We start from the raw sequence: 24,634 nt of genomic DNA, 5'->3' as shown, positions 1-24,634 counted from the left end.
GGGGGGGGGGGTATTAAAATGTATTGCAGTATGCACTCACTACTCTAGGTCACTCTGGATAAGAGTATCTGGTAAATGACAACAACAAAATGGCAAAGTTTTTATGTTGAATTCCATAATGCTTTATATGGTGGGACATTTCTGGCTAGGTCAACTGATTTGTATATTAATGTATCTTTCCACAGTAATAATATGTGTATATTTAAGCCTACTATAAATGCAGATCGACTGATATATCAGATTCTGAGAGAGAGAGCCTTCTTCCTCTGCCGCAAAAAGCAGGGGTGTATTAATTACGGGAACCATTTACTGTTTAGCAACCAAACGGAAGCAAATGGAGCAACGGAACGAAACGGGGAGGGACCGACCTGAATTTGTCCAATAGAAACTGTCGTTTGCGTTTTGCCATCGGAGTAAACGAGTTATATTGCAAAACGTTTTGCAACAGAATCGACGTAATGATTACACCCAGAGAGAAACCCAGTTTCCGCTGAGCTGTTGTAAAATCACAGCTGGTTCAGCATCCACCACAACAACACACTGCTTAGCAGAAAAGCGAATTTAGGTTTTCTCCTCTGATTTGGAACACCTAAACAGGTAACTAGCTAACATTACTAACAACTGAATAAGCTCGACAAATGCTTGTTGTCACGTTATTACGAGTCTGTTAGCTATATATCTAGTAAATACGGTAGCTAGCTAACGTTATTGACATCGAATCGTTTCATGATCCAACATACCCAGCCAGCTAGCTAGCTAGTACCAAACGAATGCTAGCTAGCTGGCTGGGTATGTTGGATCATGAAACGATTCGATGTCAATAACGTTAGCTAGCTACCGTATTTACTAGATAATTCTGTGTTTTTATAATAACAATGTGCCTACTAGCTAGTAAGCTAACTAACGTTAGCTACGTTACATACACATGAATATCAGCCAGCTAACGTTAGCTAGCTAACGTCAAGGCAAGTTAACATAACGTTAGCTTTTGATTTTATCTTGCCAAGACAGCAAGCTAGGGAAAGAGGATACCTAGTCAGTTGCACAACTGAATGCATTCGTCTGAAATGTGTTTTCCGCATTTAACCCAACCGATCTGAATCAGAGGTGCGGGGTGCTGCCTTAATCGACACCAGTGCGTCATCGGCGCCCGGAAGCAGTTGTTTTTGTGGATTTAATTGCCTTGCTCAAAGGCAGATTTTTCCACATTGCTGGCTTGGGGATTTGAACCAGCTACCTTTTGGTTACTGCCTCAACACTCTACAGAGGCCTAAAAAATAAAACATTCCTGTCTCAATTTCTCATTCCCTCCATCCATCCCTTTCTTCTCTCTTCTTTCTTTCCCTCCCTCCCTCCTTCTTGCTCTTTCCTACCCCCCTCCCTCTCTTCCCTCCCCATTCCTTCCTACCTCCCTCTCACCCTTCTCCCCGCTACCGTCCCTCCCTCCCCCTCTTCAGGTACGCTGGAATTTTCTGACACCCACTCGGACATGTCCTATGTCTTCATTAACGACTCGTCGCAGACCTCCGTTCCCCTGCTGCAGGTAGAGTCCAACACAAGGGGGCCAATCCCAAATCGACCCCTAGACCCGATGCCTTATGCACTTGTGGAGATCTGAGAGGATTTGACAGGCGTAAATAATATGGTAATAGAACCACTTGCTCACTGCAAAAGTGGAAGTTTCACCATGTTGCTTACAACTGTCAAATCCTCTCAGATCTTCGCACATGCATTGGATGTAGGGTCTCGGGGTCAATTTGGGATTGGGCAATAGTGTATTCACTTGGAAGCAAATGGGACAAAACGTGGAGGGACCTAGCTACCTGAATTTGTCCAATAAGAAACTCTCGCTTCTGTTGAAAAACCTTTTTGGTGGCAAAACATTTAGCTACGGTGTGCACGAATGAATACACCCCCAGTCTTTAAAGTTGATGGTTGCTAGGGTTGATAAAACGATTAGCCTAATCAAAGTTGTTTTATAAACTGAAAAAAATAAAAATTACCAGCAAAATTCAATAAAATGTGTGCGTGCAAAATAAACACATGGTTATTTATCTATTGTGGGGTGGAAAAGCTGTATATACTTTGAATCAAAATAAATAATTTAAACTTAGATCTCTGTCCAGCAGTAGAAAATATCTCTTAAATTGGGATGAAAAATATCACTAAATTGGGGGTTTTAAATGTTCAATTCAAAAAAGTTCTGAAAGTCATACAGCCACCATCAATGACACCATCAATTGACTATTATTGATCTAACTCATCCCGGGTTGTTATTGTAGTAGGGCGATTCCAGAGTTATGGACATTACATTTGCACGCAAAATCACAACTTTAATGTCTCACAGAATGGACAAACAAAATGTAAATTAAACTTTTCATGTGTGTGGCTATAGTACCCCTTGGGGGGAGTGTACCCCCCAAAAAGCAGACTTCTAAATATTGGCATGTTGGTGAAATAAAGAAAATAAGCATTATGGATGTTACATAAAATGGACAAGCTTTTTGGGGAGACTAAACATAATAGTAAAAGTAGTGAGTTTGTAAGTCTTTGCTTCTGGCCATGGATAGCCTTTTCGAAGGAAATTGGGAGTCCCATAGGGCGGCGCACAATTGGCCCAACGTCGTCTGGGTTTGGCCGGTGTAGGCCATCATTGTAAATAAGAATTTGTTCTTAACTGACTTGCCTAGTTAAATAAAATTAAAATTGGGGGTAAATATACGATTTTTTTGTATTACAATTCTTCCGAAATATTGTGCAAAATATGTAAATGAGACAATCTACATGTGCCTGTATTATTTTCAATACCATTGAAATAATAACTTATTATAAGTTAAGTATAACTATAAGAAACCTAAGATTTGTCAAATAAATTATATCCAGCTCAGGGCTCCAGCTATGCATTTGGTTTGCTAACTTGCTAAGTGGCTAGATGTCAAGATCAAGCTTCTTGGTTACAGCAGAGACATTCAATCCCCTCCTGGATCAAGATCCCTGTTATCTTAATTGTTTTGTGCGCCCCCCCTCCATTTTTTTTTTACTTTGAACAAAAATATAAACACAACATGCAACAATTAAAAATATTTTACAGAGTTACAGTTCATATAAGGAAATCAGTCAATTTAAATAAATTCATTAGGCCCTAATCTATGGATTTAACATGACTGGGAATACAGATATGCATCTGTTGATCACAGATACCTTTAAAAAAAAGTAGGGGCGTGGATCAGAAAACCAGTCAGTATCTGGTGTGAAAACCATTTGCCTCATGCAGCACAACACATCTCCTTTGCATAGAGTTGAACAGGCTGTTGAATGTTGTCCCACTCCTTTTCAATGGCTGTGTGAAGTTGCTGGATATTGGCGGGAACTGGAATACGCTGTCGATCCAGAGCATCCCAAACATGCTCAATGGGTGACATGTCTGGTGAGTATGCAGGCCATGGAAGAACTGGGACATTTTCAGCTTCCTGGAATTGTGGGCAGATCCTTGCGACATGGGGCCGTGCATAATCATGCTGAAACATGAGGTGATTGTGGAGGATGAATGGCACGACAATGATCTCATCACGGTATATCTGTGCATTCAAATTGCCATCCATAAAATGCAATTGTGGTCGTTGTCCATAGCTTATGCCTGCCCGTACCATAACCCCCCCCGCCACCATGGGGCACTCTGTTCACAATGTTGACATCAGAAAACCGCTCGCCCACACGACGCCATACATCTGCCCTGGACAGCTGAAACCGGGAGTCATCCGTGAAGACAACACTTCTCCAGCGTTCCAGTTGCCATCGAAGGTGAGCATTTGGCCACTGAAGTCAATTACGAAGCCGAACTGCAGTCAGATCCTGGTGAGGACGACAAACACGCAGATGAGCTTCCGTGAGACGGTTTCTGACAGTTTGTGCAGAAATTCTTTGGTTGTTCAAACCCACAGTTTCATCAGCTGTCTGGGTGGCTGATCTTTGACAATCCCGCAGGTGAAGCCGCCGGATGTGTGTGGAGCTCCTGATCTGGCATGGTTACACATGGTCTCTGGTTGTGAGGCCGGTTGGACGTACTGCCAAATTCTCTAAAACGAAGTTGGAGGCAGCTTATGGTAGAAAAATGAACGTTGAATTCTCTGGAAACCGCTCTGGTGGACATTCCTGCAGTCAGCATGCCAATTGCATGCTCCCTCAACTTGAGACATCTGTGGCATTGTGTTGTGTGACAAAACCGCACATTTTAGAGTGGCCTTTTATTGTCCCCAGCACAAGGTGCACCTGTGTAATGATCATGTTGTTTAATCAGCTTCTTGATATGCCACACCTGTCAGGTGGATGGATTATCTTAGCAATGGAGAAATGCTCACTAACAGGGATGTAAACACATTTTGTGCACAAAACCAGAGAAATAAGCTTTTTGTGCGTATGTAAAATTTCTGGGAACTTTTATTTCAGCTCATAAAACATGGCACCAACACTTCACATGTTGTGTTTTATATTTTTACACTATATAACTTGTGGGAGGTGCTTCAGGAAGCATGGGGTGAAATCTCTTCAGATTACCTCAACAAATTGACAACTACCCTGCTCAAAAAAATAAAGGGAACACTTAAACAACACAATGTAACTCCAAGTCAATCACACTTCTGTGAAAATAAACTGTCCACTTAGGAAGCAACACTGATTGACAATAAATTTCACATGCTGTTGTGCAAATGGAATAGACAACAGGTGGAAATTATAGGCAATTAGCAAGACACCCCCAATAAAGGAGTGGTTCTGCAGGTGGTGACCACAGACCACTTCTCAGTTCCTATGCTTCCTGGCTGATGTTTTGGTCACTTTTGAATGCTGGCGGTGCTTTCACTCTAGTGGTAGCAGGAGACGGAGTCTACAACCCACACAAGTGGCTCAGGTAGTGCAGCTCATCCAGGATGGCACATCAATGCGAGCTGTGGCAAGAAGGTTTGCTGTGTCTGTCAGCGTAGTATCCAGAGCATGGAGGCGCTACCAGGAGACAGGCCAGTACATCAGGAGACGTGGAGGAGGCCGTAGGAGGGCAACAACCCAGCAGCAGGACCGCTACTTCCGCCTTTGAGCAGGAGGAGCACTGCCAGAGCCCTGCAAAATGACCTCCAGCAGGCCACAAATGTGCATGTGTCTGCTCAAACGGTCAGAAACAGACTCCATGAGGGTGGTAATGAGGGCCCGACGTCCACAGGTGGGGCTTGTGCTTACCGCCCAACACCGTGCAGGACGTTTGCATTTGCCAGAGAACACCAAGATTGGCAAATTCGCCACTGGCGCCCTGTGCTTTTCACAGATGAAAGCAGGTTCACACTGAGCACGTGACAGAGTCTGGAGACGCCGTGGAGAACGTTCTGCTGCCTGCAACATCCTCCAGCATGACCGGTTTGGCGGTGGGTCAGTCATGGTGTGGGGTGGCATTTCTTTGGGGGGCCGCACAGCCCTCCATGTGCTCGCCAGAGGTAGCCTGACTGCCATTAGGTACCGAGATGAGATCCCCAGACCCCTTGTGAGACCATATGCTGGTGCGGTTGGCCCTGGGTTCCTCCTAATGCAAGACAATGCTAGACCTCATGTGGCTGGAGTGTGTCAGCAGTTCCTGCAAGAGGAAGGCATTGATGCTATGGACTGGCCCGCCCGTTCCCCAGACCTGAATCCAATTGAGCACATCTGGGACATCATGTCTCGCTCCATCCACCAACGCCACGTTGCACCACAGACTGTCCAGGAGTTGGCGGATGCTTTAGTCCAGGTCTGGGAGGAGATGCCTCAGGAGACCATCCGCCACCTCATCAGGAGCATGCCCAGGCGTTGTAGGGAGGTCATACAGGCACGTGGCGGCCACACACACTACTGAGCCTCATTTTGACTTGTTTTAAGGACATTACATCAAAGTTGGATCAGCCTGTAGTGTGGTTTTCCACTTTAATTTTGAGTGTGACTCCAAATCCAGACCTCCATGGGTTGATAAATTTGATTTCCATTGATAATTTTTGTTTGATTTTGTTGTCAGCACATTCAACTATGTAAAGAAAAAAGTATTTAATAAGAATATTTCATTCATTCAGATCTAGGATGTGTTATTTTAGTGTTCCCTTTATTTTTTTGAGCAGTGTACAATGCCAAAGGTCTGCAAGGGTGTAGTTGCTGCAAATTGAGGATTCTTTGACGGAAGCAAAATGTATTATTTCAATAAAAAAAACGTTATTTATAACCTTGTCAACGTCTTGACTATATTCCTTTTCATTTTGCAACTCGCTTCATGTATGTTTTCATGGAAAACAAAGACATTTCTAAGTTACCCCGAACTTTTGAACGGTAGTTTATTATTATTATTATAATAAAACAAATTTGAAATAGCGCCTGTTGTGTGCACATTCGGTAATACCACATACCCTGATATGCTACAGAACTGGTATGACGGTATGAAAATCTGGATACCGCCCAAACCTAGCCTATACTGCCAATCCACTTTTCTGGACACTGGATGAAGTCAATATATTTTGGGGGGCTTTCATTTGGAGAAAAAAAATACTCCAGGACTATTCACAGATTGTTGATAAACACTCTTATCTTTCTTTCTAACGTAGTACTGCGATGTAGATAAATGCATTTCAGCATATTTTGTCCAAGAGAATCTTAGCAAGAACACATGTCGTTAGTTAGATGGCCAATGAAATGACAACTTTCTTTTGCGGATGCTCAAGTTGACTTTCCCACGGAATTGCCCAGTAGAGAATGTGTTCTCAATAACTTACCTGGTTAAATAAAGGCAAATCCCTAACTGCAGGCCTGCATTGACGGGGACCTGCCTTTCGCCAAGCGGCTACTGGAGACGGGCTGTGACCCAAACATACGGGACAACCGGGGTCGTACGGGCCTGCACCTAGCGGCCGCCAGGGGGAACGTGGACATCTGTTGGTTCCTCCATAAGTTTGGGGCGGACCTCCTGGCGACAGACTACCAGGGTAACACGGCCCTGCACCTCTGTGGACACGTGGATACCATCCAGTTCCTGGTGTCCAACGGCCTCAAGATAGACATCTGGTAAGAGAGGGGCTGGGGGTTGGACTGAGGGGTAGTGGCATTAAAAAAAAATTTGAGAGCTTGAATGCTGAGTGGCTCAAGTCTAGATATATCTGGTGAGAAAGGGAAGGAGAGAGGAGTAACGCTAGTGTTGGAATGGTTCAGAGCCTTAGTGACAGCCTACCCTCTGACAAAAATGTGCATTGTCATGGACCATCCAAGACACATTAAACTAGCAAACGTAACAACCCTGGTTTTGCCATCCTGAATAATATTGTCCTTTATCCCGTTTCTACTCCATGGACTGATGCAGGACAGTAAATGTGGGCGCAACATCTGAAAGGAGCACCAGCGCCTCTTCACAATCTTAACATCCAAGTGTTCCCTTTCACTTTCTCAGTAACCACAACGGGTCGACTCCCCTAGTACTGGCCAAGAGGCGCGGGGTGAACAGGGACGCTATCCGTCTGCTGGAGGGCCTGGAGGAGCAGGAAGTGAAAGGATTCAACAGAGGAGCCCACTCCAAACTGGAGACCATGCAGATGGCTGAGAGCGAGAGGTGAGGGAGGAGGAGGTCGGGGGGGCATGCAAGCTAGCAATTAGGCGACGCGAGTGTTCTTAACTCTGTTACAGCCATTCTAAGCTGGAGACCATGCTGATGGCAGCGAGCAGAAGGTGAGGCGGGGAGAGGCGGGGACAGGGTAGCACGAGGTGAAAGGGTTCCACGGGGGGGTGACTATTGTAGTATGTGTGTTGTAGTTCCGGATTCACACCCGCTCACAAGAGAGACTAGAACAGAAGTGCAGCATATAAAATGTGAATGAATTTGCATCACTGGTTTTCAAACCCACCTTCAATGTCTCTCCGCTCCTCCGATAATCTCAGTGTGTGTGTATATAAGTAATGTCGCAGTCTATCGCATTTACCACCATCTCCCCTCTCTCCCCCCTCAGTGTGGCGGAAAGCCACTCTTATCCACAGTACCAGTCGAAGTTTGGACACACCTACTGATTCAAGGGTTTTTATTTATTTTTACGACTTTCTACTTTGTAGAATAATAGTGAAGACATCAAAACTATGAAATAACACATATGGAATCATGTTGTAACCAAAAAATAAATTTTAGATTCTTCAAAGTAGCAACCCTTTGCCTTGATGACAGCTTTGCACACTTTTGGCATTCTCTCAATCAGCCTCATGAGAAATACTTTTCCAACAGTCTTGAAGGAGGTCCCACATATGCTGAGCACTTGTTGACTGCTTTTCCTTCACTCTGCGCTCCAACTCATCCCAAACCCTCTCATTTGGGTTGAGGTCGGGTGATTGTGGGTGATCCAGGCTGCATCACATCCGGCCGTGATTGGGAGTCCCATAGGGCGACACCCGGGTTTGGCCCGAGTAGGCCGTCATTTTAAAATAAGAATTTGTTCTTAACTGACTTGCCTAGTTAAAGACAAATCAATTCTGGAGGCCAGGTCAGTTACTCTCCCTGGTCAAATAGCTCTTACACAGAATTGAGTTGTGTTTTGGGTCATTGTCCTGTTGAAAAACAAATGATAGTCATACTAAGCACCAGATGGGATGGCTTATCGCTGCAGAATGCTGTGGTAGCCATGCTGGTTAAGTATGCCTTGAATTCTTAATAAATCACAGATAGTGTCACCAGCGAAGCACCATCACACCTCCTCTTCCATGATTCACGGTGGGAACCAGACATGAGGAAATCATCCGTTCACCTACTCTGCGTCTCACAAAGACACGACAGATTTCCACCGGTCTAATGTCCATTGCTTGTGTTTCTTGGCTCAACCAAGTCTCTTCTTATTATTGGTGTCCTTTAGTAGTGGTTTCTTTGCAGCAACTCAACCATGAAGGCCTGATTCACACAGTCTCCTCTGAACAGTTGATATTGCGATGTGGATGTTACTTGAACTCTGTGAAGCATTTATTTGGGCTGCAATTTCTGTTCCTGATAACTCTAATGAACTTATTCTCTGCAGCAGAGGTAACTCTGGGTCTTCCATTCCTGTGGCGGTCCTCATGAGAGCCGGTTTCAAAATTCTTGAAATTTTCCGGATTGATATCTTAAAGTAATGATGGGACTGTCGTTTCTCATTGCTAATTTGAGCTGTTCTTGCCATAATATGGACTTGGTCTTTTACCAAATAGAGCTATCTTTTGTATACCACCCCTGCCTTGTCAGAGCACAACTGATTGGCTCAAACACATTAAAACATTCCACAAATTCACTTTGAACAAGGCACACCTGTTAATTGACTACCTCATGAAGCTGGTTGAGAGAATGCCAAGAGTGTGCAAAGCTGTCATCAAGGCAAAGGGTGGCTACTTTGAAGGATCTTAAATATAAAATATATTTTGGTTTGTTTAACATTTTTTTGGTTACTACATGATTCCATATGTGTCATTTCATAGCTTTGATGTCTTCACTGTTATTCTACAATGTAGAAAAAAAGTAAAAGTAAAGAAAAACCCTTGAATGAGTAGGTGTGTCCAAACTTTTGACTATACAAAACATTAAGAACACCTACTCTTTCCATGACAGACTGACTAGGTTAAAGCTATGATCCCTGATTGGGGTCCCTTGTTAAATCCACTTCAATCAGTGTAGATGAAGGGGAGGAGACGGGTTAATGAAGGATTTCTAAGCCTTGAGACCATTGACACATGGATTGTGTATGTTTGCCATTCAGAGGGTGAATGAGCAAGACAAAAGATTGAAGTGCCTTTGAACGGGGTATGGTAGTAGATGCCAAGAACTGCCAAGAACTGCAACGCTGCTGGTTGTTTCTTGCTGAACCGTTTCCCGTGCGTGTCAAGAATGGTCCACCACCCAAAGGACATCCAGCCAGCTTGACACAACTGTAGGAAGCATTGGAGTCAACACGGGCCGGCATCCCTGTGGAACCTTGTAGAGTCCATGCACCGACGAATTGAGTCTGTTCTGAGGGCAAAGTGGGATGCAACTCAATGTAAAGAAGGATGTGCCCAATGTTTACAATACTCTGTGTGTATCAAGTCATGTCATGGTGGCATGTAAGCTAACCGTGGGCTACTTCTTTCTCTCCCTGTCAGTGCGATGGAGAGCCACTCCCTGCTCAACCCCAACCTCCAGAACAGTGAGGGGGTACTGTCCAGTTTCAGGACCACCTGGCAGGAGTTTGTAGAGGACCTGGGCTTCTGGAGGGTAAAGTAACATGTTGCAGCGTCACAGATGTTTCGTAGCGCAAGGAGATTGGACTTTTGTTCTGTGACATGACGTACAAACGTTTTTTTCCTGTCGGATTGATTAAGCTAGGCGTCTCCCGCGTTGCAACGGAATCTCTTTGCCAGCGACAGGAAGTGACGCCGCAGACGTAGCCAATAGGGTTCTTCAAATGGCCATACTGTGTATATATAACCTGGTGTCTCAATTTTGGAGAAACTCACAATGAAGGATGCTTTTCGAACTCTGTTACAGGTGCTGCTACTACTGGTGGTTATCGCCCTGCTCTCCCTGGGCATCGCTTACTACGTCAGCGGGGTGCTGCCCTTCTCCGCCAGCCAACTGGAGCTGGTACACTGAGGGCGGAAAGAGGGATGGTCGGAACTGGGACACAATGGAGGAAGGAGGGGAGTAAAAAAAAGAGGACAAGAATGGAAGGTTTGGGGCGACATGCAAGGAAGCACTGGGGTTTCGATTGGAAAGGGGTGGGTGGATGTTTTAGCTTTTAGATCCACTCCCACACACATACACACTCACACAATTCCAGCAAAACATTCCCTTTCCAACCTTAGAGATGACTCTTACCTTAACAATCCAGCCCATTCTAGCAGAGGGCAGAGTAATGCTTATTCTCGTGTGATGTCATTGTGATTGACATGACTAGCCAGGGCTTGTTGTCCATATGTGATGGTTAAGTGGCTTTTCCCCAGCTGGGCCACGTCCCAATTATCTCTAATTTCTCCTAACGTGTGCACTTGTTAACTTCCCTTAACTAATTTGAAAGGATATGGCTGGTATATGAAATATGGCTAAAACTCCCACCCATGCCTCCACCAATCCAATGCTTTTAGATTGGTGAGAAGGTGTGAACGAGTGTACACTTCAGGAGCAAGGAGATATTATTGGGCAGCACCCCGGAAGTCTGCATTTCCTGCATTTTGTACTGTATATGTGTTCTATAATATTTGCTTTTAACATTCTCAACATGGACCGTTATGAATGAGAATCCACATAATTTCATGTGTTAGTAATCCCTATGACAAAATAAATTACTAAATCAACCAAATATCGTACAGTGGCGTGAATTTGTGACCGCTTTCTTTTTCTGGAATACTCACATGGCTTTTAAAGAATAACCCTCAAGAAGAGAAAATATACAATTCTGCAGTGCTGGAAAAAGTACCCAATTGTCATACTTGAATAAAAGTAAAGATACCTTAAAAGAAAATGACTCAAGTGAAAGTCACCCAGTAAAATACTACTTGAGTAAAAGTCTAAAAGTATTTGGTTTTAAATATACTTCAGTATCAAAAGTAACTAATTGCTAAAATGTACTTAAGTATCAAAAGTATATGAAGCAAATCAGATGGCACTTTTGTCTAGTATATTTTTATGTACTGATAGCCAGGGGCACACTCCAACACTCAGACATAATTTACAAACAAAGCAGGTGTGTTTAGTGAGTCGCCAGATCAGAAGCAGTAGGGATGACCAGATGCTCGCTTGATAGGTGTGTGAATTTGACAATTTTCCTGTCCTGCCAAGCATTCAAAATGTAATGAGTACTTTTGGGTGTTAGGGAAAATGTACGGAGTAAAAGGTATATTATTTTCTTTAGGAATGTAGTAAAGTACTAGTTGTAAAAAAGATAAATAATAAAGTACAGATACCCCAACAAAGTACTTTACACCACTGCAATTCTGACATGTGGTTTCATACTAATATTAAGTTACATAACTTTGCATATCTAATGTAGTTGACACTTCAGGTTTATAAGAAGAGTAATTGTTGCGTTGTGGACCTTTTTTCCTAATGTTGTCACAATACTTATTTTTATGTGTTATGTTCTGTAGTTTTCTATAGTTAGTTTTTTTGTATTTGTTTACTTGTATTTTGTTAAGTTCTATTCATGTTAATATTACTTATTTTTTTAAGTCCCTTTTGTTTAATGATTTACACAAAACATGGCCAAACGGTCTTACAAAGATCATATTTTTTGGTTTATTTCCATTCTTACTGTTTTAACAAGTCTCTTCCACCCACACTCCAGTTCAGAATTTCCCTATGAATGATAATCAAGCTAGAACTATTGTGTGGAATTTTGCGAAGAACAAGAAATACAACCAAGTGTGTAGAGTTAGCCTGAGTGCCAGTCGGTTTCTGTTGTCTTGCCAACTCCTTTATGGAACTGTCATGCTGTTGCCTGATGATAACTGCAATGGAGTTGACAAGAGCACAAACAGATCTGGGACCAGGCTAGTGTAGATTTGCATGGGAATGTAATGTCTATTAAATGGATGTGTCATGTCATGGTCCCTCTTCCATCTCTAAGTAAAGTACAAAATTAACTGTAGAGTAAGTAGCACCTTGATTGTGTGCCTTTTGAAAGAAAAATAAATGTAAAAAATTGCTGCATTTTGTGTTCCCTTTGTGTTCAGTTAGTTGACAGCTTGTTAAACAGCTGTAGGCTACCAAATAGAAAAACGTAGTTTTCTGAAGATTATTCTAAATATTCTGTTTTATGTTGGGTTTTTTGCCATGTCAATTGTAGCATACATCACATATTGTAAACCATGTTGTTTAACCTTTTGGTTCAATTTTTCTGTGTATTTTATATTGTAGAATAAGATGAAGTATAATCCATCATTTAATGTGGAAAGTGAATTAATCATGTATAAAATTCAGAGCTACAAATGAATTAACCTTTGGTGTTAATTCAGTTTCTAAAGCAAAAAGAAACTTGGATGCCCAATGAATAAAAATGCAAAATGGAACTAAAAAAGCATGGAAGAAAATACATTAGAATAGTAAAATTGCTTTGTGTTATTCATACATATAATTATCAAAATATCTAACAGTTCCTTGTACAATGCAAAAGGCGATATAAATCCTTCAAGCAATTCACTAGTTCACCGGACTTTGGCACAGGTACACTGTCCCTCGATGCGACGGGCGGTCATGTAGGGATAGAAGCAAGTCCTTCTGTAGTAGCCTCCAGTGGGGCTTTTCACCGGTCTCTGACGGTAGAGACAATATCCTCCTCCAGCGCAGTTCGACTCGGCTCAGTTGTGTGAAATGCCCTCAAGTAACCCCATTGTCTCAGTTGTGTGAAATGCCCTCAAGTAACCCCATTGTCGTTGACGAGGAAGTTGGACAACCATTCTGCTTCGACTGTGAATCCTGCCACAGGTCTCCCCTCTCCGTCACATCAGTAGGACTCTCACCCTCTCCTTCCATGCATGTCAACTCTGACCTGACCTGACTATCATTATCTGAGTGTGATCCCCATTTTCGGATGAGACTGATGAGAGGTAATACACATGCTGGGGGATTCACTCCTAACCATAGGCCTTCAAAAAGACCCAAAACATGAATCACTAACGTTACTGCCACTATCCATAGTGAGCATGTCACCATGTTTCCATAGGGCTTTTCTTCAACTTTGGGGGTGACCGTGAGCGCGACAGCTTCTGGATTTCATCTCTGTCGATCAGTATCGGTCTGGTCTGAACTGTGTATGTGGCTGAGAGTGAGGGTTAGATCTTCCGCCTGTAATCATCCATGGACACAGACACCCTGTCCTCAAACCCACGGCCACAGTATACATTCCCTGCCTTGACATTAAGCACATTCTGTCCTCCCTTTGTCCATTGGATATATAGCTCACTGTCCTTAGTCCATTTTTTTTAGTTGAGCGGTGGCAGGTAAATGTCACATTTGATCCAACTTGAGCAAATTGTTTATTTGGGGACACACACTTCTAGTTGTCCCTCCTGTAAAAACTAATTGTTGCAGTAAGATTGAAACCATGCATTGTCATTGAATACAACAGATGTGATGGTGAGATTGAAGTCTTTATCCCTGCGTTTTACCCTGTTCTCAAAAATCACTCCGGCTGTTAATGCTCCTTGATTGGAGAGATTGGAAACCCAAATTGGGTTTGTAGCACGCGCTCCAGCAGGTATATCTCTCTTTGGCCGCCTCTCCTTCCAGTTCTCTGCTGCCAATGACTGGAACGAACTACAAAAATCTCTGAAACTGGAAACACATCTCCCTCACTAGCTTTAAGCACCAGCTGTCAGAGCAGCTCATAGATTACTGCACCTGTACATAGCCCATCTATAATTTAGCCCAAACAACTACCTCTTTACCTACTTTATTTATTTATTTTGCTCCTTTGCACCCCATTATTTCTATCTCTACTTTGCACATTCTTCCACTGCAAACCAACCATTCCAGTGTTTTTACTTGCTATATTGTATTTACTTTGCCACCATGGCCTTTTTTATATTTTTATTTATTTATTTATATATTTTGTTTGCCTTCACCTCCCTTATCTCACCTCACTTGCTCACATTGTATATAGACTTATTTTTCACTGTATTATTGACTGTATGTTTGTTTTACTCCATGTGTAACTATGTGTTGTTGTATGTGTCGAACTGCTTTGCTTTATCTTGGCCAGGTCGCAATTGTAAATGAGAACGTGTTCTCAACTTGCCTACCTGGTTAAATAAAGGTGAAATAAATAAATAAATACAATTCTAGTTTCTTTATTGCTATGTTTTGTATTTCTATGTTTTGGCCGGGTATGGTTCTCAAACAGGGACAGCTGTCTATCGTTGTCTCTGATTGGGAATCATACTTAGGCAGCCTTTTTTCCTTTGGTGTTTGTGGGTAGTTGACTTTGTTAGTGGCACTATAGCCCTAGTAAGCTTCACGGTCGTTTCTTTGTTTCTTGTTTTGTTGGCGACATTCTCAATAAAAGAAAATGTACGCTCACCACGCTGCACCTTGGTCCGGTCATTTCCACCTAGACGACGGCCGTGACACTTCGATTATACTTGCTCGTGTTCGATCATACCTGGCACCATTCTGCACTAACTGTAATTTTTATTCAGACATTTGGAACAACACAAATAAATAATCATAACATTTAAAACTGTATAAAAATATTACAAAAATAAGTATGTGGTATGTAAATACAAAAATAAAAAAGAGAATCGAATTAGTACACAATTACCCTATTGTGAACAAATAAAACTAAATTGCACAAATCCTATATCACACAAATAGAATAACACACTTATAAAGAAGAGAACCTGATTATTACACTATTGCACTTCAAACATGAAACACACAAACTAAATTGAATTACTAATTGCATTAGTACTGTTCAAAGTTAGAGGTGCGCTATTTGATCGATTCCCTCCGCTTCCAATGAGGAGACCTGAGGTCAACCTACCACCGCCCCCTCCCCATCTCGTACTTCTGAGTAGCCTGCCAAGCTCTCAAACTAGAATCAGGACGCCCACCCTCGACAAGGTTTTTTGACCCACAGTACCATACGGTGACATGATATCATTGACGTGACGTGCAAATGAGCGATAGAAAACCGATTTCGCAAATGTCACCATTCGGGATATACACACTGGAAAAAATCAAGAGACCACTGCAAAATTATCAGTCTCTCTGGTTTTACTATTTATAGGTATGTGTTTGGGTAAAATTAACATTTTTGTTTTATTCTATAAATTACTGACAACATTTCTCCCAAATTCCAAATAAAATATTGTCATTTAGAGAATTTATTTGCAGAAATTGAAAACTGATCCTATTAACAAAAAAAGACGCGGTGTTGTCAGACCTCGAATAATGCTTAGAAAATAAGTTCATATTCATTTTTAAACAACACAATACTAATGTTTTAACTTAGGAAGAGTTCAGAAATCAATATTTGGTGGAATAACCCTGATTTTCAATCACAGCTTTCATGCGTCTTGGCATGCTCTCCACCAGTCTTTCACATTGATGTTGAGTAACTTTATGCCACTCCTGGCGCATACCTTCAAGCAGCTCCGCTTTGTTTGATGGCTTGTGACCATCCATCTTCCTGTTGATCACATTCCAGAGGTTTTCAATGGTGTTCAGGTCTGGAGATTGGGCTGTCCATGACAGGGTCTTGATCTGGTGGTCCTCCATCCACACATTGATTGACCTGGCTGTGTGACATGGAGCATTGTCCTGCTGGAAAAAACAATCCTCAGAGTTGCGGAACATTGTCAGAGCAGAAGGAACCAATTTTCTTCCAGGACAACCTTGTACATGGCTTGATTCATGCGTCCTTCACAAAGACAAATCTGCCTGATTCCAGCCTTGCTGAAAAAACCCCAGATCATCACCAATCCTCCACCGATCCTCCACCAAATGTTGGTGCAAGACCTGGAGAGGCCTACAAGCCACAGGGTCTCGCACCCACTGTGAAATTTGGTGGAGGATACACAGGGATCAAATTATTATTGTGAGGCACATGGGCTACTAACAGCTTACTACACAACATACACTTAGTATTACTTTCTTAGCTACAGTATACATATCTCCCTGGAATATTACATAATTTGTGCAGCAGCATACAATACATTTTTGGACTCCCCTTGTTGTGCTGTGCTCACTTGAACAGGAAGGCGACGTGGCAGTCTTTCACGGTCAAATTTTGGCATCAAACTTTGTCCTTAAAGTCTAGCATTCTCTGGATTTATGGTGCTTTCAAGACAACTGGGAACTCTGAAAAAAACAATGTTGAATCATGATGTTAGTGATCTTCAGGTCGGGGCTCTAGAAAGAGGCCCGAGTTCCCGACTTGGAATTCCAAGTTGGATGACCGTTCAAAACGTATTTTCCCAGTTGGAGCTAGTTTTTTCCAAGTTACCAGTTATCTTGAACTCACTGAAGTTTGAGATTTCCCAGTTCCGAGTTTTCAGTTGTTTTGAAAGAGGCAGAAATCATGCTGGATGGACAGCATGGCCAATGTTGAATGTTAATCCTTTTAAACCTGGAAAGGAGACCCTTAAACCCAGAATTGGACCACACATCCACCCCACTGAAAAGCATGCTAGCGATTGTTTTGCAATGCTTGCAGTTAGCCACTGATTCCTTCCAAACCACTCATTGTTGGGGCCTCCCGAGTAGCGCAGCGGTCTAAGGCTAGAGGCGTCACTACAGACCCAGGTTCAATCCCAGGCTGTGTCGCAACCGGCCGCGTCCAGGAGCCCCATGAGGTTGGCCCAGCGTCGTCCGGGTTAGGGGAGGGTTTGGCTGGCCGGGATGTCCTTGTCCTATCGCGTTCTAGCAACTCTTTGTGGCGGGCCGGGCGCATTCACACTGACTTCGGTCACCAGCTGTACAGTGACAGAACACTGAGCCAATCACGGCGCACTAGAGAACATTACCAACCCCTATGCTCTGTATTTTCCGCTGGCTGCCCTACCACCACAGAAAGCACTGAGCTAGGCTGAAACACCTGCATTTTGGAGCTGCCTTATTCAAGAAAGCAAAAATGAGACCGTGTTTGTACGCAGCTTTATTAATTCAAAGATTTTTTATTTTTTTTACATTGTTTGCAAACTGAAACGTTGCACGAATTAATGCCAAAATAACATGCAAAACATGCAAAAAAATTGTTTATATATATGCACACTTCTTACTTACTTTTTTTTTTTAGCTAAACAGAGCCCAACCTGTTTTGAGCCCCACCTGCCCTGAATGACGGGGAGCCACTGAATACACCCTATGTGTTTAACAAAATCAGCTATATGCATTGAGCTTGTCTGACGCTGTAAGCTTACGGTTTGATGAAATAAGACAAATGCCTCAAGAGGGCGCCAGAGATCTAGACAACCAGAATTTAAAAAACTTCAGCTGACCCAACTACTATCCCGCTCCTGCTGGCTTTCTAAGATTCTGCCATTACTCTCCTGAAGTTGCGCTACGCTAGGAGTCAGCAACACTTCTCATGTTGAATACCAATATCCCTTACCATTTCTACCGATCTGCATGCAAGTTATGGTTTTCATATGCACATTTTTGTGAAACAGTTTAATTTCATTTATAATAAAGTCTTCGTATTTCACAATCATTACCATTGCCATCTGTGTAAAAATAGCCTACATAAAGCCAACAAATAAAAGCATTGCAGCCTTCAGGTAGAAATATAATGATGAAAAAAAAATTGAAACATTGAATTAACTATTAACTTGGTGGCAACATTGTATAAAATATTCTGGGGCCTTATAGTTTCCCAGGACAGACATAGCTGTTGACTATTTGCGCAAGTGATAAGAAGCTCATCGGCGTACCGGAACCTCAAGTATTCTACTGCTTGAACTCCTGTTAGTACTGTTCTACTGCTTGAGCTCCTGTAGGTCTACTTCTATGCGTGCGCGTCCTTACTCAATACTACCAGGAGCACTCCAAACAAAAGACAATGACTAAATTGACAAAACTCATAAATGGATTGAAATAAACCAAAACTTGTTTCTCACAAGTGTAGCATATGTTGTTCACTCTGCAAACAATGTGTCCACTCAGACAATGAGAATGGGAAGACTGGAATAATAATATTGAATGCATTTAAATAAATTACCGCAACCAAAGTAACAACATTCTAGATTAGAAATTATAGGAATTAAAGGTAAATTTCCTACTGGTGAAATATGTAATGGGGAATTGATATACACTAACAAGCAAAGCAAACAATTGACACAATTAAGTTATGAAACAACCGTGTGAAAACATTACAAGTCATTCATATGGAACACTGTTTGGGTTGTAGGCCTACCATGTCAAAACCATATATATACAACGTAATACAGAGCCTTCAGAAAGTTTTCATACCCCTTGACTTGTTTTACATTTTGTTGTGTTACAGCCTGAATTCAAGTGGAACAACAACATCTACACATAATATCCCACAAGGAAAGTGAAAATATATATATATTTTTAATTGCACATTTATTGAAAATGAAATACAGAAATATTGAATTTACATAAGTATTCACACACCTCAGCATGTTAGAATCACCTTTTTCTGTGATTACAACTGTGAGTCTTTCTTGTTAAGTCTCTAAGAGCTTTGCACACGTGGATTGTAAAATACTTGCACATTATTATTTTTACTCTTCAAGCTCCATTCCATTTGTTTTTATCCTAAAAAAACTCCCTAGTCCTCGCCGATGAAAAGCATGCCCATAACGTGATGCAGCCACCACCATGCTTGACAATATGAAGAGTGGTACTCAGTGATGTGTTGTGTTGGATTTGCCCACATTTCGTGACTACTGCGAAGGCAACATGCCAAAGCAAAACCCGTAGTGAAAGACCCCAGAGACCTGACCACTGCAGCTGAAGATGACTGTAGGCCTACCTCATCCAAACAACCAAGGCTTGATTTCAATCGTTCAGGAGGACAGGCTTTAACCCAGGATAGCTGAACAAGCATAGAATCAGGAATTAGAATAGTAATTGTGTAGTGAACACGATGGGAGACAGAGAGCTGGTTTCAAGCGCACCAGGTGTTTATTTGTAAAGAACCACAGGAAGAGGCAGGTAGCTGGGTCCAGGGGCAGGCAGAAGGTCATACACAGGGGGTCCAAAAAGGCAACAGTACAGGCAGGGAAAAGGCTAGTAACGTCGTCCGGGAGATCAGGCAATCGGTTGATAACAGGAAATCCGATAGGCTAAAGTACAGGCAGGGAATAGGCGTTGTTAGTGAGGCAGGCCAAAACTATCATACAATGGAGGATTAAATTACAGGAAAAACATAGCTCCAAATAAAAGTGTCACAAAACAAACAATATCTCACAATGATAGGGTGCAAAGAACTGAACTAAATAGTATGTGATAATGACATACAGGTGTGTGAACAGGTGATCAAAATTCAGGTGATTGGGATCTGGAGAGTGAGCTGCGTTCAGGGGATCTACGCATTTGAGAGTGTGAGCTGGAAAGTGAGCTGCGTTCAGGGGATCTACGTGTTTGAGAGTGTGAGTTGGAAACAGACGTTACAAATTGAATAAGATCTCTATGTGAACAAGCTTGGAGCTGGGTATGTAGTAGAGGAAATTCTGCCCTTTTCCACGGTAGAATCTTTCATTATTAGGTTACTTATTTGGTGTATAGGCCTATGTAACGTAAGGTTGACATTGAGTGAGGGCTCGCAGCATTTTGGAGTGTAATGCAAAAGTAATGTAACGAGCAATGTAACAAATTACTTTTCCCATGGAGTAATAAGTAAATTCATTTGTTATTGTTGAAAGAAGTACTGAGTAATAGGTAATATATTACTTTTTGGAGTAATGACACCAACACTGATTACACTAAGTTTTCTTTTTTCTTTCCAAAGCTTCTTAATAGGACTGTCCCAATGTCTCAGGACTTGCTATTCCATTTCTTTCACTGCGTAGAGTACTTTACCCACTTTTGGAGAGAATTTTAGAATCGATCTCTCTATTCTCACCATAAAAACAAGGTGGAGGTGTGGGGCTTTCTCACCGGGCCTGGTTTTTCCTCTCACTAACTACCTGGTAAAATAGGCAACACTCTGAGATCACATTGGGGTTTACTCTGGTTTACCCCCCCCCCCCCCCACACACACACAAAAACACAAACGAAACAAATAAGAACTGCAAAATAGTTTAATAATAATCTACATTAAAGGTTTTGTCTAAAAGTATTTCAGGGATGTGGGGGAAGAGGGGGCTCATAGGCCTACTCAAGGTTTGGCTTCGATGGATGGATCAATGAATGGAGGGATAGAGGGGTTCGGGGATTGGGCGGGGAGAAAGACAGATCAGGGGAGTAGCGGCACGACTCTGACCCTGCTCTTGCAGGGCTACTGCTCCCACTGGGGAAGACTGGGTTTATGTGGTGAGTGGTTGAGAACCCCCCTGCTGGCCGGTGCAGGTAGTGTGGTGAGGGGGACATATAGGCTGCCATCTGCATTTGCATGGCCTGGAGGACCCAGGGGTTATACATCGCTGCTTGCATCCATGCCATCTGGGCCTGAGCCATCTGGGCATACAGGGCCTGGGCTTGAACCTGTTGGGATTGGGCCTGATGGGCTTGGGCCTGGTGGGCATTTAGGGCCTGAGCTTGGACCTGCTGGGCTTGAGCCTGATGGGCCTGAGCTTGTGCCAGGTGGGCATTTAGGGCCTGGGCTTGTGACTGGTGGGCTTGGTGTACCTGGGCCTCATTTGCCTCTTCGAACTGGGCCTTGGCTATACAAAGCTGGTGGTTGACGGAGGGTGTGAAGACCAAAGAGTGGGCTAGGTGGTAGGGGCAGGCATCGGGGGTAGCCACAGGGGGACCTGGGGCTGGTCCAGCTGGTCCTGGTGCCCTGTCGAAAGGGTTGGGGTTGAGCCTCACCCAACCATGGGCTATGGGAGTGATGCTTCGACTACTACCGCTGTGTCCCTCATGGGTGGTGTTAGGCCTGGAGGTCTGCGAAGATGCCCCAGCCACAGAGGCCGTTGGTGGGTTTGGGGAGGAGGCTGGGGCTGTGGTGGGAGCCGGGGTGGAGTAGGTGTAATAGGGGGTTAGGGCCTGTGCAGGGGTGGATGGGTTGGAGTAGGAGCAGGACGGGGCTGGGGTGGGGTAGGACAAGGTGAAGGACGGGGCTGGGGAGGAGGCTGGAGCCGGGGTGGGTGTGGATGGGGTGTGGGAGGAGGAGGGTGTGACCAGCAGAACGGTCTTCCTCTGGTTAACCGCCGAGCTGATCTTGGCAACCAGGTCATTGGCAGCTAGCGAGAGCTGCTCCTTCTTCTCGTCCTTCTCGGCCTGGCCGTCCCGGGTCTCAGCTTTACTTGTAACGGGAGGGGTAATGGGAGTAACAGGAGGGTCGGGCTGACGGGGAGGACCAGGGATGACCATGACTATCTCCACATCATCCTCCTCCACCGCTTCCACCTCTGCAACCACCGGTACCTTGATCTTCTTCAGTAGGTTCTCCTGGTGCTGTCTGAAGCTGTGATGGTAGTACATGGACAACTGGAAAACATTAGACAGGCATTGAGATGAGATAGGGCCTATTTGTAAATCCTAGAGATTGTGACAGTGAGTTATGATTATGAGTCATAAATAGCCTATATGATGATAGTGTAGGTAGGCTCTGTGTCCCAAATGACACCATATCCCCTATGTAGTGCACTACTTTTGACCTGGGCCCATAAGGGGAGAGAAGGAACCATAAATGGAATAAACAGAGCGCCATTTGTGGCAAAAACATGTAACCACATTGGTAATGCACTGCCAATAGATTTAGGCCACTGAATGTGTTTGATCAATTAGGCCATACCTTTGAGGTGGGGGTAGCTGAGGAGAGCTTTTGAAAACCGTAGAGGATCAGTTGTTGGTCGAATCCTGCCATGGTGACACATGGGAGAGTAGGTCGGAATCCTGTTCGCTGCAACACCTCCTTGGTGAACCGCTCCTCGTCGAGAAGCATGTAAATGCCATTCTTGTCCCATGTGGCCGACTTGAACAGGTCCGAATCGACTATTTTCCACAACCTCGTGGGGAAATCTTGATTGAAGAAGGAATTGCTCAGTTTCGCTGCTTTCTCGTGGTCAAGGCGAGGCCTCTTCCGATATTTGAGCATCTGTCGAGCGTTTTCCTCCAGAAGGGAGCTAAGATCCACGTCAGTGCCAGTCGCGGAAGTCTCAGCTTCAACATCTCGTAACCGCGTACTGTTGTGTCGTTTGTGAACCGTTAGGTCTATGCCTAACACTCTCGGGGATGCACTCCTGCTGTCACTATTTAGCTGTTGCGATTGTTCCGCTAAATTATTAGTGGCCATATTTTTGCAAGCAAGCCGAAAAGTTTATATTGCTTCACAGGTACTTGTCAATAACAGAAAACACGATTTCTGTCGTCATTAATTTTAAATGTAGCACTTGTTTATGGACGTCATAGAAGCTCAATGGCAACGAGTTGACATCATAATGCGCATTAAGCCAAGGTGAATTCGCGCGCGCAAACAATCCAAACAACAGTCAAGGCTCGAAAAAATTATGATTAGTCTCCACTCAGAATATCAATCGTTGACATCCGAGTGGTTCCCTCAGCGCGCTTTAAAATAACCAATGTAAGTGGACATAGCTCTCACTATTGTGCATGCTTTCATTTGAGACGGTTTATTGAATGGTTGATTCAGAGAAACAGAACGAAACTCCTGTCCTAACACAATAAAGAAAAAACACCCCAAAAGTATTGTTGGACCAGTATTTATCGTTAGAATGGCTTCGGAGTTCTTTGGCGTCTATGGTTTTACTTTTACATATGGCTCGCGTCTCACTGTGACTCGTGCTATATGTTTTGTGTTTGTGTGTTGGCATTGGTTACTAAAAAGTTCGCATTGTGACGTTTTTAATATGTGTGAAGTATGCCGCTTTCAAGTGAATTCCTTCCATCAATCATTCTTTACCAACCTGCAAGGCGCACAGACAAAAACTTGCAAAGACCAAAGAGTAACGGATTTTTCCCACTACCGTGCCGTCATACATACAACTAGAAGATTGCGAGCAGGAGATCAGCGCGAATATACCGAAACCATACGGGTATAATAACCTCTCCCCACGCTCATCCCCTGAGCTCCCGTCAGGACTGGTGTCGACGCGGTCTCCCCCAGTGTCTGCCTCCGCGTCCCCTGTAGAGGAGTCGGGGACGAGAACTTCTCCGCGGAGCGTCCATGCTTCAAAGAGCGGGCAGACGCGATCCTCACGCTCACCCTGGTTACCAAGGCTGCCAAGAGGCTTCGTCTGGACCAGGGAAATGTGAGAGAATATATGTTGTGTTTATTTGCTGTCTGTATGCTGAATGATTTTATTGTTCACCTGCCTGGGGACTGGATATATAAGATATTTCGTTAACACCTTCCTATTATTGAGTTGCACCCCCCCATTTGCCCTCAGAACAGACTCAATTCGTCAGGGTATGGCCTCTACAAAGTGTCAAAAGCGTTCCACAGGGATGCTGGCCCATGTTGACTCCAATGCTTCCCGCAGTTGTGTCAAGTTGGCTGGATGTCCTTTGGGTGGTGGACCATTCTTGATAAACACGGGAAAATGTTGAGCGTGAAAAACCCAGCCGCATTACAGTTCTTGACACACTCAAACCGGTGTGCCTGGCACCTACTACCATACCCCGTTCAGTGGCGCTTAAGTCTTTTGTCTTGCACATTCACCCTCTGAATGGCAAACATACACAATCCATGTGTCAATGGTCTCAAGGCTTAAAAAATCCTTATTTAATCTGTCTCCTCCCCTTCATCTACACTGATTGAAGTGAATTTAACAAGTGACAATAAGGGATCATAGCTTTCACCTGGATTCACCTGGTCATGGATGTCATGGAAAGAGCATGTGTTACAGTATAACTTTAGTACGTCCCCTCGCCCCAACCTCGGGCGCGAACCAGGGACCCTCTGCACACATCAACAACGGTCGCCCACGAAGCATCGTTACCCATCGCTCCACAAAGGCCGCGGCCCTTGCAGAGCAAGGGGCAACACTACATCTAGGTTTCAGAGCAAGT

General features: G+C 43.6%; 2 protein-coding genes across 2 annotated transcripts; one reads left to right on the top strand and one right to left on the bottom strand.

Annotated features, from left to right (window-relative positions):
* The first annotated feature begins 428 nt into the window (after positions 1-428).
* Positions 429-11,333, top strand: LOC129865605 (ankyrin repeat domain-containing protein 46). The gene is made up of 6 exons (XM_055938510.1): positions 429-597; positions 1,458-1,543; positions 6,809-7,065; positions 7,445-7,603; positions 10,138-10,249; positions 10,523-11,333. Exons 2-6 carry the CDS (start codon positions 1,490-1,492, stop codon positions 10,625-10,627), a joined length of 687 nt encoding a protein of 228 aa, XP_055794485.1. The 5' UTR covers positions 429-597; positions 1,458-1,489; the 3' UTR covers positions 10,628-11,333.
* Positions 11,334-20,721: 9,388 nt separating this feature from the next.
* Positions 20,722-23,869, bottom strand: LOC129864829 (heat shock transcription factor, X-linked-like). The gene is made up of 2 exons (XM_055937113.1): positions 22,398-23,869; positions 20,722-22,090 (listed from the first exon to the last, which is right to left on the bottom strand). Exons 1-2 carry the CDS (start codon positions 22,896-22,898, stop codon positions 20,813-20,815), a joined length of 1,779 nt encoding a protein of 592 aa, XP_055793088.1. The 5' UTR covers positions 22,899-23,869; the 3' UTR covers positions 20,722-20,812.
* Positions 23,870-24,634: the final 765 nt, after the last annotated feature.

This window comes from Salvelinus fontinalis, chromosome 11, assembly GCF_029448725.1.
Source record: "Salvelinus fontinalis isolate EN_2023a chromosome 11, ASM2944872v1, whole genome shotgun sequence".
NCBI lineage: Eukaryota > Metazoa > Chordata > Actinopteri > Salmoniformes > Salmonidae > Salvelinus > Salvelinus fontinalis.
Note: the sequence above shows the minus strand (reverse complement) of the source record. Positions and strands in the feature narration are given on the sequence as shown.

Coding starts and splice junctions, on each gene's coding strand:
- LOC129865605 (XM_055938510.1), top strand. CDS start 1,490: ATGTCCTATGTCTTCATTAACGACTCGTCGCAGACCTCCGTTCCCCTG. Junction 7,066..7,444: donor GGCCTCAAGATAGACATCTG/GTAAGAGAGGGG, acceptor TCACTTTCTCAG/TAACCACAACGGGTCGACTC. Junction 7,604..10,137: donor CAGATGGCTGAGAGCGAGAG/GTGAGGGAGGAG, acceptor TCTCCCTGTCAG/TGCGATGGAGAGCCACTCCC.
- LOC129864829 (XM_055937113.1), bottom strand. CDS start 22,898: ATGGCCACTAATAATTTAGCGGAACAATCGCAACAGCTAAATAGTGAC. Junction 22,091..22,397: donor CAGCTACCCCCACCTCAAAG/GTATGGCCTAAT, acceptor AATGTTTTCCAG/TTGTCCATGTACTACCATCA.